This window comes from Hippichthys cyanospilos, chromosome 1 (assembly GCF_059441005.1).
Source record: "Hippichthys cyanospilos isolate Australia breed blue-spotted pipefish chromosome 1, RoL_Hcya_1.0, whole genome shotgun sequence".
Classification (NCBI taxonomy): domain Eukaryota; kingdom Metazoa; phylum Chordata; class Actinopteri; order Syngnathiformes; family Syngnathidae; genus Hippichthys; species Hippichthys cyanospilos.
In genome coordinates this window covers 20,591,665-20,610,000 of record NC_142369.1, presented here as the reverse complement: position 1 = coordinate 20,610,000, position 18,336 = coordinate 20,591,665, and the positions used below count along the sequence as shown (strand labels likewise).

At 40.2% G+C, this 18,336-nt stretch overlaps 1 protein-coding gene across 2 annotated transcripts in view; it reads right to left on the bottom strand.

The window, feature by feature from the left end:
• Positions 1–18,336, bottom strand: part of fbxl17 (F-box and leucine-rich repeat protein 17) — a 228,036-nt gene that overhangs the window by 208,682 nt on the left and 1,018 nt on the right. The window contains exons 1-6 of one of the 2 annotated variants that reach the window (XM_088426702.1): positions 16,027–16,450; positions 15,010–15,527; positions 12,852–13,232; positions 12,618–12,740; positions 11,281–11,538; positions 11,073–11,204 (exon numbers count right to left, since the gene is read on the bottom strand). In XM_088426702.1, the coding sequence (XP_088282828.1) occupies positions 11,073–11,204; positions 11,281–11,538; positions 12,618–12,740; positions 12,852–13,232; positions 15,010–15,507 (1,392 nt within the window). In that variant the 5' untranslated portion in view covers positions 15,508–15,527; positions 16,027–16,450. Of the gene's footprint in view, positions 1–11,072; positions 11,205–11,280; positions 11,539–12,617; positions 12,741–12,851; positions 13,233–15,009; positions 15,528–16,026; positions 16,451–18,336 lie in introns of those variants that run through there. The other variant, XM_088426701.1, reaches the window with a different exon arrangement.

Below are 18,336 nucleotides of genomic sequence, written 5' to 3'. Positions count from 1 at the left end.
ACATTTTAGTTATGTTTTGTGTTTCTGCCCACCCGAACAAAGAATATAAAATATACACCTATTCTCCCAAGCCCACCCACTGTCTCTAAAGCATGTGCTTTATTTCTGTTCAAGTATAAAAACTGTTATTGAAATCAATAATGATTTCGTGAGCTGAAGCCATCTTTTCTCAAAATATTTCCAAAGGGGAAAGACACAGAACCAAACAGCTATTTAACTAAATCATTATTTGGAATTGGTGTATCTATTAAGTTACTGGCTACTGAACTGTGAATCATGATAGTAATGGCATTTAGCATTTGTCAAAATTGTAGCACAGCCACCTGTCACCTGATTGGTTCCTGACATTCATGCATTTCTTTTCTGTCAGAGAAGGATTCCACCCATATATTTTAGTCAAAAATGACAATGCTGCATTTAAAGAGACAGTCAGTGCACATAGTTACCATGACGCTAAAAGTAGCCCATCTCAAATGCTTGAGATGCTTGTTATCACCAAAAGATATTCTTCTCTGTTTTGTCGTCAAAGGTTTCTAAAAAGGCTAAATTCTCAATACATGCCTTTCAGCTAGGTAATATGATAGGGAGTTCCAGAAGGTTCAACAATTTGCACAATGGAGGCTAAAAGGCCACAAGATTCTATTATTGCGAGAGTGGAGTGAGGGACAAAAGACAGTTGGTATGGTAAGAAATCAAGATGGAACATGGAGGTCCAGCCATGAGAACCTGCACATGAATGAAAACAGGGATGGGCAGACTATAATTGGGATCCCCTCACCGATAGAGTTTTTGACCTTGTTAACCTCAAAGGCTCGTTAAAGTCTCGTTACAGCAGCATTCTGCGATCCCCATCTTCTGTCACACCTTCATTAAGCCCATTGACCCACTGTGCTCACTGTGCTTATTAAACACATTCATTACCCCGAGTATTGAACCTCTGTTGCCGGCCAGACCTGAAAGTATCATAGAAGAGGGCTGTAATATACCCCATGTGGAAGCCGCCTCCCTATCCCCCCTCCAAAAAAAAAAAAAAAGAGGACAGGGGGAACCGTGTTCCGCACGTAAATAAATGAGCACAGAATCACATGCCTTTTTATCAGCAGGTTATCAATCATCTCTAATGAAGTCAGTGATTAGAGCGGGTTTGGCCTCTCAATCACGGAGACAAGGAGGTGGCAGGTAGAAGACGGAGGAGTGATTGAACGAGGAGTGGCGGAGATTAGCGTGAAAAGAGCTGGAAACTACAATAGAAGAGTGCAGACCTCAGCCAAGGCTGAACTGTTCAAAGCTTAAAAGGAAAAGCAAGCTACTTTCAAATCAACTGAAAATATGAAAAAGTTCAAATGATTGTAATCCACTGTTACAGTCAGCACAGTGAGAAAAAAATATTTTAAAAAAAGAATCAATAATACAATAAAGTATTGCAACCGAGTCAAATAAAATGTGCATGTGCAAACATCTAAATTTTAAAAAGGGCTGTGTTACATTAGCATAATTACTGTGAATGAAAAGTTTAATAAATATACTTTAATTAATTTAATTAACTGTTGGAGCATTAACACTTTGCCTAAATATAATAAGATTGAGATGTTGGGGATAGAGAGACAATTGTATCATGATGATCATCACACCTCATTTTGTATTTTCCACACTGTGCCTGTTCTCATGCAAATAACAATTCCCATACATACATCAATGAGCAAGAATTCAAACAACGATCTCTTGCCAAAACTTCTTTGATGTTGGTGGTGATCAATGAAATAATTAGTCGGAGAAAGTTTTCTTTCTTTAAGAGGAGAAAAGGCATCATATGGTGAGGTGTCACACAAAGACATGTATCATAGCAATAAGACTGGCCAATGTTCAGAATCTGCCACGATCTGGAGCTGGATAATCAACGACCGCAATGAGGTTAGGCAAGTTAGGGTCAACAAATTCTGGTCAGGAATGGAAAAATACTGTAAAATTATAAGTGTCTGCTCTTGAAGTGCTAACAAATCACTCGCATGCGACAGCTTGCATTTACGGTGTTGCTGTACAAATGAAACAATGGAAACAATCTCAATTACACTTGCAAATTTAAATCACCAAAGCTGACACGTAATAGCCACAAAAAATAAGGTACACCTCGCCTTTCATAAACAATAAAAAACAGCTGGACAAGGGGTAGGAAACAAAGAGGACGGCAGCTGAAAAGTAGAAAGGTCTACTGTGGTACAAAACCTTTATTTCCACCATGAAATAGTTCATGATAGGAGAAATAACTCACAGGTTCCAATAGAAAAACTTTTTTTTTTACAATTAAGCCCATATAAAATAATGAAGCTTAGTACTGTAATTGTTTGCTCCAAGGTGCTACTGCACTCATAATATTATACAGATAAGTACCTAATATTGTATCCCTTGTGTAGTTAAAAATTGAAAAAAAAAAAAAAACATTAAAAATGTCTAAGTGTGATTCAGTATTGTTTTACATCATGACAAAGATTTTTTTTACCGTGTTAACCAAAGCAGACCAGTATTATAATTATGAAGCTAGAATTTTTTGATTCAGCTGCTGGAATGAGTTAAACGCGTGTGTACAAGCAAACTCTTATGACAAAAATAACGAATAGGAGCTTAACCTAAAAAAAAGAGCTTTCCAAGAATACAGTAAGAAGCTCCTGCAGCTATACAGTCTTATCACGCCCTCTGCAGGGGACTGACGAAAACTGCAAATGGGTCATGAATTAAAAAAAAAAAACACACACAATATAATTCCAGTGTAGTAAACAAAGATAGATAGGCATGAATGGATGGACTAAAAAAAGAAAAGTCAGAAAAGTCTAAAAGGTTTTGAATGAGTAGATTATTGTTCACATTCCAAATGTGGAAACATCCTGCAGAAAGTACCAAAGGCAGCGTAGGTTTGCACAACTGAAATGCTGCTTTTTTTCCCCCACACAATCGTGCTAATAGGCCACCCACATTTCTGGCATTAAGTTCACAGTCTCCAACCACACAGTGATATTGCATCACCTGACTTTCCATGATCTAATAACCTTAAGGTTATTAGTTAAGGATTCTAAGAGACCATCCACGCTACACTAAAGTCTTCACCTTTGTGAAGGCTAGGAAGCATTAAAATAACCTAGGGGTAATCAACTACACATATATTGCCAAATAAAATTCATAAATTCAGGTTTTATACGACACAACATTGCAATTTGCAACACAAATGGAAAGCGTGGAAGTAAACAGAGTCAGAGGGAGAATATTCTGGAACTTGTCAAGGAACGCTAACATGAAGCTGGAATGGTGTAACAGTGATAATGTCTGAAATCTGGAAATATTTCAATGGGGAAAGCAGACACAGTGCTATTGGGGTTTGCAATGTTTTCAAATTGTAGGCAACATGATAGCTGCGTTCAATACCGCACCAGAGAAAAACATATTTAAATGTTTTACTTGATTTAAACCACTGCTTCGCTAGCAATATAAAAGATGTCATGTTGAGCTAGTTTTGTATTTAAAAAAAGAAAGAGAGAGAGAGAGAGAGAGAGAGAGAGAGAGAGAGAGAGAGAGAGAGAGAGAATTTGGACTGGGGTGCAAAAAAATTTTATCAGGACATACCAAGTCTTTGAGAGTATGTCGATCATGAATCTTTCCCTAGCATGGGGATCACGTAAACAAAACCGCCAAGGTAAAATATCGCTTTTGAAGCATGCTTCACAGACTTGTAATTCTCCCCCAAAAAGTACTTTCCAATTCTCATCTTTGTTTTACTCCTGCTTTGCTTTCTCGCTTCCTTATAGCGTGTTTTGTTGGTGGGCAGACCTGCGGAGGGAACTTATCGATGGTGTCCTTGTCTGAGTGCAGCCGGGTGTCTAAGTTGAAGTCAGAGCTCATCAATGCATCTTATTACTCTTCAGGCAAAAAGCAGAAACAGCAACAAACACGCACACACAAACACGCAAACACACACACACAAGGGCGTTTTGGAAGAAACAGATCGATGCAGAAGCACTTGAAGTAGAATATTGAAGCGAGGAAAGCATTGTTCCCTTTGAATACACACCAAGAATTTAAAGTGTGGCAGCAGATCAAGGTACACTTTTAAATATGTGAATATACCTGTCCTGCAACGATGAAAATATGCATCAGTGATCATTCTATAAGGTCAAGCAGTTGCCTAAAAACGTACTCATGCCTGCATCATCAATGTGCAGGTCAAAAAGATTTGTTATAAAAATACAAAATGACTAAATGACGTAATGACTGAGAGGAGTTAGAGCGGCTAGTGGATAATCAAAAGCAATTACCGGTACACTGATGGTGGTAAATAAAGTTCAAATGCACTAAAGTTGCAAAGTTTAAATGGCATCAAAAGTTTTCAGGTAAAGTACGGTAAGTTACACAAAACTTTAGAGGTCAGAGTGCCGACAGTAAAAAATGTTAAAAAGCAATAATGCATGTAGGGTAGGCCATTGCCTTCAGCAATAATCCCTCCATCCCGCCATCATGTTTCCATTTCAATTAGTTAAACATGTTTTTTGGACAAGTCAATTTTACACTTGTATAAAAGTTACAGCGAAAAAAAATTAAAACTTCACCTGTACAACTTTAACTTTTAGAATGGCAACATTGTTCTTAAATGGATCAATGTACAATATCCAATTTATGTACAGTAATTGTTTGGTATGAATTTGATTATCTCAGGACAGGTATGATTATGTTGGATTGTTTTTAATTATGTCAAGTTTGTGAAAAAAAATTAAGGGTCTGGGTGTCATGTATCTGTTGTGATTTCGGGTTGGGTTTTCTGTTTTGGGGGATTTTGGTATTCTCAAGCTGTGGGTTTCTTTTTAGTTCTTGTGTCTTGCTCTCATTTGGTTTCCCTTGCGTCGATCCTTGTTAGCATGATTTGTTTCCACCTGACTGTATACATGTCCTCCTTGTCATCCAATCAACTTCCCCTGCCTTTTGTCTCTCCCCAGCTGTGTCGCGCCTTCTCGTTATGTGCGTAGTCTATTTAAGAGCCCAGTTTGCATTCAGTTCTTGTGGGGTCATTGTACATCTTCCCTCGCTGTCTTGCTGTCGCGCTTCCCGGACACGCATCATTCCCGTGTTGCCTCCCGTTCCTTGTAGCCCCCCGTAAGTTGAGTTTGTGTTTACGTTTAGATTGTACTTTGCATATTTTGGTTCCTTCTCTCCCAGCCCATGTTTTTGCATTAAACCGGCAATTTATTGAGCCTCATCCCTCTCAGCCCTGCATTTTTTGGTTCCACCTTTCCCACATCCCACATCTCCTTACACCACCATTTCAAGTTGTGACACTGGGCCACTGGCTTGTATACTTCAGACAGGATAGCCTTCTTAACCCTTTCACTCCTATTTGGACAAATTTTCACTCCTCTGGAACCTCAATATTTTTATAATTACTATTATTCTTATTATAAAATACAGATGGGATAAAAATTACAAGGGCTTGTAACCTAATTTAAGGAAGTGGGATTTTTCAAACAAATTTTCCAAATATCCTAGACTTATAAACAAGTCATAAAGTCTTTTTTTTTTTAAGAATCAGTAGTGAAAGGGTTAAAAAAGACACACTAAATTCAGTGGGTTGGATTATTCCTTCTTGATATTTTTTTTTACGAAAGAACATAGAGAGACTATTGATACCTGGGAATAGATTCAAATTGTGGGTGGAAAAAGCTGATCTTTTTTTTTAATGATGGCTGCCTGGGTCCAATTTATACAACTACTGCACTCCTAAACGAAATGGATGAATTCTGAGTAAAATTGGGAACAGGAAGTAAAGTACAAGCCCTAAAGTTAAAGTGTATAGACCTGGAGAGTTGTGTGCGCAACTTACTAAAACCTGTACCATAAACTGCAGTGTTTCATCAAATGGTACATAAGCTCACTTATTTGATTAAGCAAACATTCTAGAGGTGGTTTCAAATTTAAAGCGGTGAACTGACACTATGTGTCATTCAAAAAAGTCACGCCTTTGAAGACCGTATGCGTGGAGGGGTGCGGCTCAATACAATGCACTATTTGTGCGTACAAGAGTGTGAACTCATAGTGGTTCTATTTATGAGTAATTACAGTGAAATATGTGAATAAAGTTTCCACGGGACCTTCTAGTGCAGCTGGCAGCTGTTCACTTCATCAACTCCTAAAAGTGTGTGTGCGTGAGTGTCTGACATTTTTTTTATTTTAAACAAGAGCTCTGTGTGTGTTGGTGTATGTCAAAAGGGCGATCCCATAATAAGCGATAGCTATCATTAGCACTTCCTTTTTCTCTGATGGCGCTACAATCTTGTTAATTAAATCTGAAAGTGTCAATATACAATTTAATCTGCCTGATTGGACCGTCAGGAGGTTGACTGTTATTCTGACGCCCGCAGAAAGTAGAATGCCGGCAGGCTGTCGGACTAGAGGTGACCAAGAAACATGCTCCCACTCCGCCAGATCGCCATTTCATGTTGAGTTACACCCCGTTTGTGCTGAGAGAAATAAATTCTCTTTGTCTGAGTCTGAGAAGTGTTGGAGAATGATGGAAAAAAAATGTGGTTAAAGCGGCACAGGCTCTGATTGAAAATGCAAAGTAGGAATTAGCCCCAAATTGAGGGCACATGTTAGGGGCTTCTTCAATTCCACTCACATTTCCACATTGTGGATTCATTAAAATTGTAAATAATCAGGGTGTGTGTGTGTGCGCGCGCGTGTGTGTGCATGTGTGTAAATTCTTTCAGTCCTATTGCAAGAAAATGAAGCACACGCTATGTGATTTTAACAAGACGGGAGCGCAGATGAAGTACATTTAAGAGCGTGTTAAAAAATAAAAATTGCTTCCTGGGCAAAAATGTCCACCAATTTTAAAAGCCGTTTAATTGAAAAAGGAACCACAAAGCAAAGTCGCCAACAAGGAAAGGGTAAAATTGTGCAACATTTAGTACATACAAAAGTGTCGATTTTGTCTGTCTTCCATCACTAAAAGAACCTTGAATAATAAAAATCAATTTTTCTCTGAGCCTTTCCTCTACCAAGTAATGGCAGATAAAGAATAAGAACGGGCAAGAGAAAGGGAGAACTACTAAGTTGAGAGGATGAAAACAAGACTTGAAACGCACCCAGTGCAAAAAAAGCAAGTGTGACATAAATAGTGAATGAGTACCAATCAGTAATGCAGGGTTATTGCCAAAAGGACTGTCTGAGACACGCACACACACTTGGCTCTCTAACAATGCATCACTTTCAATTTAAGACTGCGTGTGTCATTTTTCATACCCATCCTGAAAATCCTGAACAATCAACATGCAAAACACCAATTTCCATTCATTCATTTACATTAGCACTTGTCCTCATTAGGGTAGTGGGTAGGGCTGCACGATTATGGCCAAAATAATAATCACGATTATTTTGGTCGATATCGAAATCACAATTATTCATCATGTTGGGTCAAACATGTCTATTGGTGCCCTTTTTTAACAAGCAGTATATAAACAAGGCTTCAAGGCTTGATACTTGATACAAATAATAATAATAATAAACTGAAATAAATAGCGTAAGTAATGATTAAAGGCAAAAACTTGGTACACAGGGCAACAAAGCTAACTTACTTGCTGAGTGTAAACCAAAGAAAAATAATGAGCCTACTCAGAACCAAGCACATTATTTACTTTTAAGCAAATTTTAATCAATTAGGAGTCCACATGTCATTTTCGGTCATTTCAAACCAAATTTATCAGCTTTTTCAAAATGTCTCAATTGACAGCTAGCACTGTATCTATTAGGAATCAGGTGAGAAACTCACTGTCATTTTCACGCAGGTAAATATTAAAAGTATTACAATAATTAGAAAAAAGTAATTATAATAATTAGGGTGAGAAAAGCTTTTGTCACACAAACATGTGGGAAACATTGTCCCCTGGTGGTAAGATGACAAAGAACTTGAGTTGACTTGTAATCAAAAAAAGTGCTTGACTTTTTAAATGTTAATATTGCCGAAGGTCACCTTAATTAATCGTGGCAGCCAATGTCGTGATCGTGATTAAAATTTGATTGATTGTGCAGCACTTATAGTGGGTGATCTGAAGACGATATAATATACATACAAAGATAGACAATTTAGAGTTAATAACACTTACATGTGTGGACACCAGAAAATGTGACGCAAACGTGAAAACCACTACTGTAGGTCACCATGTTGTGACCCCCACCAACAAGAATTTGTGAGCACCAATAACAGCTATCCATAATGGTGCCAACTGCAGGTTTTCATCTTGCGTTACATAGCATGTTCTAAGAAAGGCATCAAAGAATGAAGCATTTCTGTTTTTCACAGTTCCAGTTTCACTTGTGCTTTGATTGCACTTGCATACAAACTTGCATATTTTGGAAGTGATCTCCCTTTTGATCAAATATTTCCACAGTTGGTACACCTACGAAACAGTGAAAAAAAATATTTCAAAGACTAGTGGATAACAAAACAGCCAAAGCTAGAGAGGCTAAGTGTTTCTCATCCGCAATCGTTTTATTTTCATTTTCTCTCATCCACACAGATGTATAAGGACCCGATTGGTCTCAAGTCTTGAATCGATCAACTTCAAGCTTTAGAAACAACCAGTCTCACTTACATTCGCACAGGTATGGTCAACACAGAGTCTTCAATTAGCCTATGTTTTGTCATTTCAAGCTCAAGTAGACGGACAAAACTCCTCATTGCATGAGGCACATTAAATCTAATAAAGGTGTACCTAACAATGTGACCAGTGATTAGGGACGGTGTTGATATTAGCGGTTTAGGGTATTTCTTTCATGATACATGAGCAAAAGAACTGGACACGCAACTGACACAAAAAGAGCCCCTCCAGCAAGGAAAAGAGTAACCCACAACCCACGTTAAGAGAAGAAGGACAAAAAAGAAGGAAAGGGGTGATTGAAAGACCTCACAGAAAACATCCTGTGGCGCTTTGCTTAATCAAGTTTAGAGGAAGCGAAAGAGGAGGATCTTGTAAATGAACACCATCCATATTAAAAGCAGATCACGTCAATAAGATGATCTCATTTAAGGTTCCTTTTCCACTTTCTGTCTGTACCGAGTACTCTTACAGAGTCCAACCTGTCTGAGTAGCCAGAGAGCCTAGACATAATAATTCCCGCTCAGACTTCTTATCTAAACTCCAAAAGAATGAGTGCCACAATCTCACATCTGAAAAACGTCTGTGACGCATACTGCTGTGCTGAGATGTTAATAGAAGCAATATTCATCTCTCAGCGAGAGGCTATCCCTAATATGTTGCACAATTAAGTTGATGAATGGGCTTTTAACAAACTGAGCTATTGTTAACAATCGTGAGTGGGCTAATTCATCAAGATCTTCATGGTTTTACTTTGGAAAGAAGAGACAAATGAAAGGGATTTAGGGGCCGAAATGACAAATGAGCAGTTATATATCTTTTCTATGCGAGAGTCCGGAGACAAGAATCCAAATGACCAATAAAAGAGCTTTCGTGATAGCCGCTTGGCAAAGAAACACTCAACTCTGCACTGCACTGCTATGAATACAATCTGCGACAGGGGGAGGAATGTAACTGGCTGGCATGATTTTTTTTTTTTTAAGAAAAAGTCAAATAGCCCTATCTAGTGGTAGCCTGAAGAATAGCGCACTAAATATAAGAATGAGCAATTTAATGAATGAATGGAGATAAATGTTTTTTAATCAATTCAAAAGGTGGATCATCCCTCATTTTTTGTTCAAAAGAGTACTACAAGTAGTACTAGTATTGATATCATTATATTAATAGTAAACCTATTACACAACATACATTTGTGGCTATTTTTTAATGTAACGTTAGAGTATTCAAATATAGATTTGAATATATTTCTGTTACATTGTTTTAAATGGATCATGTGTCTAAAACGTTGATTAGAAACGACAGTAGTAGTAAAAGTAATATCAGCATTGTTACAATAAAAGGGATTTAAACCCCTGAAATGTTCTCTTGCAATAATATGCTCTATGCGTCCCCATTAGTCTAAACATGGCATTCTAATTAATATTGCATTCATGAAGCGGTTTTCTGAGTTTGGTCATGTGCTGTTCAGAAGCTGAGCAATGATTGGTTGTTACCATAGCCCTTGACAACTGTAATGTCATTTTCAGTCAAAAGAAAGTAGGAAAACGGCCGCCTCCCCAAGATGGATAAAAACAGGTGACTTGTGCTGCTTACTTTATATTGCAAAAACAGAATATTATCCTGAATACCGTGTTTGGACTAGTAAACAACTACTAGCATAGAACATACTGTTGTAAACAAAAATTCTGGCTTGAGTTCCCTTCCATACTGTACATACATACATACATACATACATACATACATACATACATACATACACACACACACACACACACACACACACACACACACACACACACACACACACACACACACACACACACACATACACATACATACATACATACATAAATAAATAAGCAAGCCACATGCCGAAGAGAATAATTTCATTATATATGAGGGAATTTAAATATATTTTTTTCATGCCTTTTTTATAGAATATGTCCCTGAAATACAGTATTCAACTTCTTCAACAATTATATGAATATTTATTTCACAACGGAAGTTACCATAATATTGTCAAATCATGAAGGTAACTTGCAGGATAAGAAAAAATATGTTTGTTTGTCTTTTTTTAAATCGGTGTGCCAACAAAATCAGATCAATAATTCCAAGCGCTGGTCCCAAATCAGCAGGTCAGGTGAAAAGTTCTCTTTTGAAAAACAATGTCCCTGCTGCTCTACAGCATGAAATACACTGTCTGCTCACCTCAAAGACGAAAACAGTTATGTTCCAAAAACATCCATCAGCCCAGCAGAAACAAATAAACCAACAATTAAATAGTGTTCACTGTTCAGTGCACGAGTGGTCATCCAAGGACATCTGTTATGGTAGACAACCATGACAACATGAAGAAATACAGACAAACAAGCTAAGGATCCCCGACATGCATTCTGGAAACTGAAGCAGCAAACCGCATTTAGACAAAGAACAAGGACTGACCAGTTTGTTCTCCTGCAAGTACAATTTCTGCAGTTTGGGGCATCCTTTCGCCAAAGCCACCATGCCTTCGTCGCTGATACCGTAACACTGACCCAGGTGAATGTCCTTCAGTTCACCGCAGCACTCACCAAGCTGATGGAAACAGACAACAGAAATAAGAGCTTTTGTTTGTTCTAGAACAGGTGAAACAAAATCTCTAAGTGAATACCTTTATGAGCGCCCTGTCTGTCAGTCTGTCCTGGTTTCCAACATGCACTTTGACCAGCTGAGGGCAGTGTCCAGCCAAGCCAGCCAGGGATATGTCACCCAGTTGCTTGCACCTGTATGCTGTGTACTTCTGCAGGCCAGGACACTGAGAAGCTAGTGAGAACACGCCATGGTCGTGGACCCCCCTGCAATCCGAGATGTTTATCTCGGTCACATTCTGCCTCCGAGAGGCTATCTTCACCAGGAGATCGTCGTTTACCTGCATGTCGGGGAAGGATGACAATTTCTTAACTTATTATCTTTAACTCAATTAAAATAATAATAATAATAATAATAATAATTCTGTGTTTTTAGCCATCTTGTGGTATCTTGGTGTTTTATCAGGTTTTACTCACTGATGATTGTTGGTAATCCTTGAATGCGTCTTGTGAGGTAAAAGTCGAAGTGTGTTTTTTCCTTCTCTCGTGATGCAAACCCATGTATGTTGTAGTTACATGTTGTTTACACACACAAGCATTTCTTATTGTTTGTTAATGCCAAAGGGTGAAGGGGAAGCTAAGTCCAAAAGTTTTTGACAATATGTTCTTTGTAGCTCTACTATCTAAATACAGTACAACATTCTGATCAATATTGTGGAATTTTTGCTCATTTCAGGGGGTGGCCATTTTGAAACATACTTCCATCTCCAAATGATAGCACAGTTGTTCTTGGCTTGGGAAATGGCTGAGATTACAAACATCACAAGACCAAAATCAGAAAACAGGTGAGCTGAGATTGATTGTTACCTGAGCAATTGTGATATTATTTTCAATCGACAGCAAGTAGAAAATTGTCTGTACCCTGAGATGGATAAAAGCGGCTGAATGTTGTTATTTTATTCATATTACACAGACACAATATTAACCAGAGTGCAGTGTTTACAGTAGACTGCATAGAACATACTAATTTGAATAAGAATTTTAGACTAGACCTCCCCTGTAATAACTTAAACCATTTATGGAAAGTGCGAGAGACAGAGCTGATATTTGAATCGGGTGTGTTGGAAAAGGGTATCATCAAACACAGGCTAGATAGGAACTTTTAAGGATCAGACTGCTTTCCTTTTAATATGCTTTGGCCTTAACTTGTGGCATCTGTAAGCAATCCTAAAACCCTTTTCGGAGAGGGCATCAATTACGGGCAGATTTTCAGTGTTCATGGCAGAGCTAGGCACCGATTCCCTAACCCTAACCCTCTTCGATGGTGATAAGTTTGCTGTAATTCACTTTACACTATCTCCTACAGCGACAAAAAGAGCCACTGTAAAATAAAGGGCATAGACTCCACGTGTTGACTTACTTGCTGTAGGCCACTGAGGTCGATTTGCTTCCAGAACTGGAAGTCCAAGCAGAGGTCTCTCCAGTACTTGCAAACTAAAGAGGCGCACAGGCAACGCTCCTTCACAGTCAAATGTGAGAGAACCTGTAATGAGACAGAAGGTAAGTTAGTGGTGGAAATGCATCTTGAAAAAATATATATAAAACTCAAAATATAAATAAATATATAAAGCCAAGTCTTGCAATGACTGCCGACCTTAAGAAGGATGGAAGAAGGCAGGTGGTTGATACTTAAAGGATCAGCAGCATCGGAGGCTCTGGCCTGGCAGTCATCAGATTGCTGCAGACTGGTGGGGGACAAGTCTGAACTGTGGGTCAGGTTGACCTGAAGAGCCGACCCGCAGCAGTCAGCAGCCACGGTTGAGATAAAGGAGGATGGTGGGGAAGAGGAGGAGGAAGAGGGCAATGGACAGGTGGAAAGGTTGTGGTGGCCACTTTGGGACTCCGATGAAGCCTCCCCGACGCTTCCGCCCACTCCTCCGTTTTCTATGCTACCATCAGGGGCAGAAAAGGCACAGCGTGGCTGCTTGTTGCAAGGCGTGCACCTCTGGACTTCAGAACACTTTCGTTTACAAACCTGCATGCGAGGAGAAACACACATGCGGCAATATCATTAGTCAAATCAATTAGTGTGATGTATTGTGATTCCTTAAAAGAGGGGGATAATGCCAGGCAGCTGTTTGTGTTCATGAATTGCGATAAGGTGCATCCTTTTGTCACCTCAATTATGATTACTTTACATGCCATGGGTAATGTCAAACTGTATGCTCTACCAAAAACACCAGGTTTGAAAGAATTTGCACACAGTATTCAGTGCTCTCGTTTGCCTGCGTCCCAGACGCATAACTTTTGACGGGGACACATGCTTTCATTTTAACCTGTGTCCCTAGGACGCATAGTTTTTTTTGTTTTTTGTTTTTTTTTTTTACATCAAAATATTGTTCATCATCCATCTACTCGTTTATTCGATAGAACTTAACGACTTATAAACATATTTGACAACTTCATCTGCCATGTTTGTTTTGATCTCACGGAAAAAAGAACATCAATCAAGAAAAAAAAGAACCCAGCGATGTTTACATCAATGCTGCCCATGCCGTGAGGCTCACGGTATGGTAATGTAATGATGATCAAGTAGATCACAACTAGACATTGCCACAACCATTCTTCCAGGAGTAACTTAAAAATAAAATCGTCCCAATGGCATCCGTTTCATACATTACTTGATATCCCAAGTGATCCGCTAAAAATTTCACCAATAAAAACAAATTCAAATCAGATGCACATGCCACATACTACTTAGTATAATAATGCAATGCTACTGTATTCACTCCCCATAAGCAATACACATATGGCTAATTGATATGGTAATTTATTCTTGTGTAGCCGATATTACCATGAGCGCGCTAAGCAAAAGCAGGTGACGAGAATCACTGCAAGAAGTCTGTAAGTTTAGCCAACGACGTGTTAAAAATATTATTTTGTATTAACTTTAAGTGTAACTCTGAGAAGTATATAAAAAAGTTATACTCCCGCAGCGAGGAAATAGGGAGGTAAACAAAGTCCAAGCAAGCTAGGTAACATAAGACTGAGTTTATTCTTTTGAGTTCATGCTAAGTTAGCTAACGCCATTCCCTGTTTCAAGACAACCATATAAATTTCCTGTACGAGTTTCTAAACAACTAAACATAATGCTGCTTCCGATTTGTTGGCTCTGTGTCGATGATAATTTTGAGTAAGCTTGTGTTAGTTGACAGATATAGCCTCTGGATCAGGAGGGTTAAAAAAAGCTCACTTTTGAGTGTTATTGTCATTTGCATTTTCTATCAGCCGTTGATTCACCATGTGTACTACTGCACTGGTGCCACACTGATTCGCTCAAGTGGTAAAAGGCAGTGCTACTTCTTCTTTTGTATAGTTGAGTTGTTTTTACTTTTTTTGCTTTGCACTTTTCCCATTCAATCCTTCAGACATGATTAGGGTACTTATTTATTTATTTTTTTCCAGGCATTGTTGTAAAAGACTGAAAATTGCTGGTAGTGAATGAGTTAATCTTTTCATCTGATTTACTGTGTTAGATTGACACAACTTTGTGTTTATGTTTCAACTATATTTAAAATTACAGTGGCTAACTAATGGCATTAAAGATACTTCTTATAAACCACTATCGGTGATGGTGAACACTGCTGCTGTACTCTAATGTGATTATAAAGGTATTCGCTGGAGACCAAACGTATTTTTGAAAACAAAAATCACAATCTGAAATCATCTTTTTAATGAAGAAAACCCCCCTTTTTTTTTTTTTTTAAATCATGGTACCTTAGCCATAAACCAATGATTCATTAGCATCTTACCATCTCGGCGTAGTCACTGGTACAGCCGGGTAGAGGCACAGGAATGGGCAAAGTCACAGACACGCCAGCAGACCGAAAAAGAGCCGATGGTGGAATGAGTTTGGCCGGGACAGCTGACAACAGGCTCCTTCCCTGCCCTTCCCAAATGGCTAACTCTGGTGTTGAGAGAAGGAACTTGGAGCAGTCCTCGGGAGATGCGAGCGTGACGTACCGCTCGGCAAGCTTGGAGGCAGCTGCTGCCGCGGCGCTAATCCCGACCGTGCCCACGCCAGGGACGGTGATGCCTGTGACGCTGTTGTGATGGCACCCGCTGCCGTTGACGCCGGCCTCCAGAGGGTCACTGTCCTCGTTGAAACCACCGCCGCTGCCGCTGCTGTGGATGATGAAGCAAAGCATACAAGGCCCCTGCAGGAAGCAATTCCTCTTTTTCTTCTTCCTGTGATGTTGCTTGCGTGTCTTCTTCAGACGGTAACCATTTTTCGAGAGAAGATGGCCCATATAGATGACTCGAGAAAACTCTGGAAGGGATACCCGCAGTTAGTTTGAAACACTGATGACCACATCAGTGCAGGAGTCAAGGATTTCAAGGTTGAGGTCAATGTTAAAACTCTTCAAATAGCAATACAACACATCAATACATAACAGTGAAATACTGAACTGATAAGAGTCAGGAAAAAAAAATTAAATCCATTCTACAGCTGAGTGGGAGCCGGTGTACGCCTTTGCAATTGGAGAAATATATAATGATCTCTATAATGCCGCATTATACCAAAAGCGGAGGCTAAAAACATAGCCCCTACTGGATACTGTATATACCCCCATCCATAGATTTGTACAAAGCCCTCGTCCTAAATAAGGCTGCGGGCTATGATGCAAACTATAAACTGCTGTTACGTATGCAACTGCACTGTAACAGCACTGCACTGTTCTATTTTGCCTCTCTAGACCGCCAGAGGCGGTGCTAAAAGCACAGAATGACGAATAACAGTGAAGTCACGAGGAGACCACGGTACTCACCTCAACCTCACATAGACACCCCGAGGTGCCCAGGACCACAGACAGAGAATGGGGGCCTGCAACATCCACACAGTAGAACCTGGCAAAAGTGCCAGGCGACGACCAGGATGTAGCAGCATAAACATTCTCCAAGAGAACCCCTTTCAGTACAGCCCGAGAAGTCGCGACACTCCAAGTAGAATGGGCGCAAGCATGTGTGATCACGTTAACGATCCAGTGAGACAAACATTGTTTGGAAAGCTGGGAGCCCTTGGAAGGACCCCTGTACGAAACAAAAAGCTGAGACGACTTACGAAACAACTCCCTAGCATCCACATAAAAACACAGTGCCAGCACAGGGCACATGAAGTCGGCAGAGGTCCCATTGTCCCAGGCGGGGGCACAAAACGATTGATGCACAATGGTTTGTTGACATAGGAAGAGGATCGCAAAAGCGGCATTCGGCCACAGAGTGACCGTGCCTCCATCAGGGTGCCACTTGATGCAGGAAGGGCTGAAAGACAGGGCATCCAATTCCCCAACTCGTTTGGCCTAAACAACGGTAAACAGTCTTCAGAGAAACCCAGTTGGTAGGCACCTCACACAGGTGTTCAAAAGGAGGCCGGCACAAGGAGTCAAGCACCACGTGCAGGGGTGCGTGGCGCACTGTAGGGTCGGAGACACCAGGCCCCTTTCATGAACGAAGAAACAAGCGGGTGGCATCCTAACGAGTCGCCATCAACCGCCGCGTGGCGGGCCGCAATGGCAGCGACATAAACCTTCAACGTGGAAGGTGAGCGACTTATCCAGGAGAGACTGCAGAAATTCCAAGACAGCATAAACAGGGCAAGCCACTGGGTCCGTGGCAAGCGTCATGCACCTCGACACAAACAACTTCCACCTGTTGTTATACAACAACCGGGTGAAAGGAGCCCTGGCGATGACAATAGTGCACCTGACTGAATCAGAGCAGCAGCTCAGCAATAGGTCGGGCCCCTCAGAGGCCACACACACAGGCAAAGTCGATGAGGGTGGGGATGCCGGAATGGGGCGAGGTGGACAACAAGATGCAGAAATGACACCAAAAGCTGGTGGGTGAGCAGGCAACACAAACATCTGCGGTAACTTCACAGCCAGGTAAAAACAATGCACAACTTTATGGCGAGCACCATGAAAGGCATGCGCAACCAAGTACAGTAGACCGCCGTGTTACAGCGTCCCTGACTTACGTTTTTTTCATGTTGCAATGTGGAATACTGAGTTTTTCTTCCCCTCTTTATGATATTTTCCCGGCTTTGCGACAAAAACAACTGTCATGACCCTAGGGGCTTGACTGTATTTGTGTTGTTTTGTATCCATCTGCAGGCGTTCTTAGGTAATTGCACTTATTTGCTGTTGCAAATGCCTCCATGCAACGCGTCACTACAATGCTGGTCTACTATTGGTCGGCGTCTCCCTACGGAGATGGTGGTCTGCTATTGGTCGGCCTCACTCGTTTCAAAATGGCAGAACGGTAAAGCTTTGTTCAATTGTGCATTTTATTACTTAATTAAAACTTGAAAGGGTTAGCCATGAGTCCCAAGATTGCTAGTGATGTTAGAGAAGTAAGAAGATGATTTATATTGAAACGAAGCTGGAGATAATCAAGAAATATGAAGCTAGTCTACCCTAGGCTACCCTTACTAGGGAATATGGGCATAACAAGGGCCACTCAAAGGTAAATAAATCCTTTTTATATGTTATGATGTTTTCTTATTGTATACATGTATATTAAATATATGTAGCACTTACTATACTATTTTGGTACCAAATTTTAATATGTATGTACAATTTTGATGTTTTTACCTGGGGTTCTAAACGAATTAGCTATTTAACATAGGTTTGGATTGCCCGCCCATGCGTGAATTCGCCTTACGAGCCCAACCGCAGAACGGATTAATCTCGTAACACAAGGCCCACTGTATTAACGCCGAAGTAGTAAACAACAACAAAGAAACGGCGAAAATCACAAAAGAAAAAAAAACACCGAAAGCAATAGCACACAAAAGAAGGCAACCCACCCCGTGAAGCAAAGCCACAGCAAACGCTGCGCAAACCAAACAAGAATAAACCAACACAAGTGTCGCAGTCACCGGGGGACGGAGAGTAAGCAGCAACCCCGACTGACAAAGTCAACGGGCTACATGTGAGGAAAGGAAGGAAGGAAGGAAGGAAGGAAGGAAGGAAGGAAGGAAGGAAGGAAGGAAGGAAGGAAGGAAGGAAGGAAGGAAATGGATGGATGGATGAATGGATGGATGGATGGATGGATGGATGGCTGATAGATAGATAGAT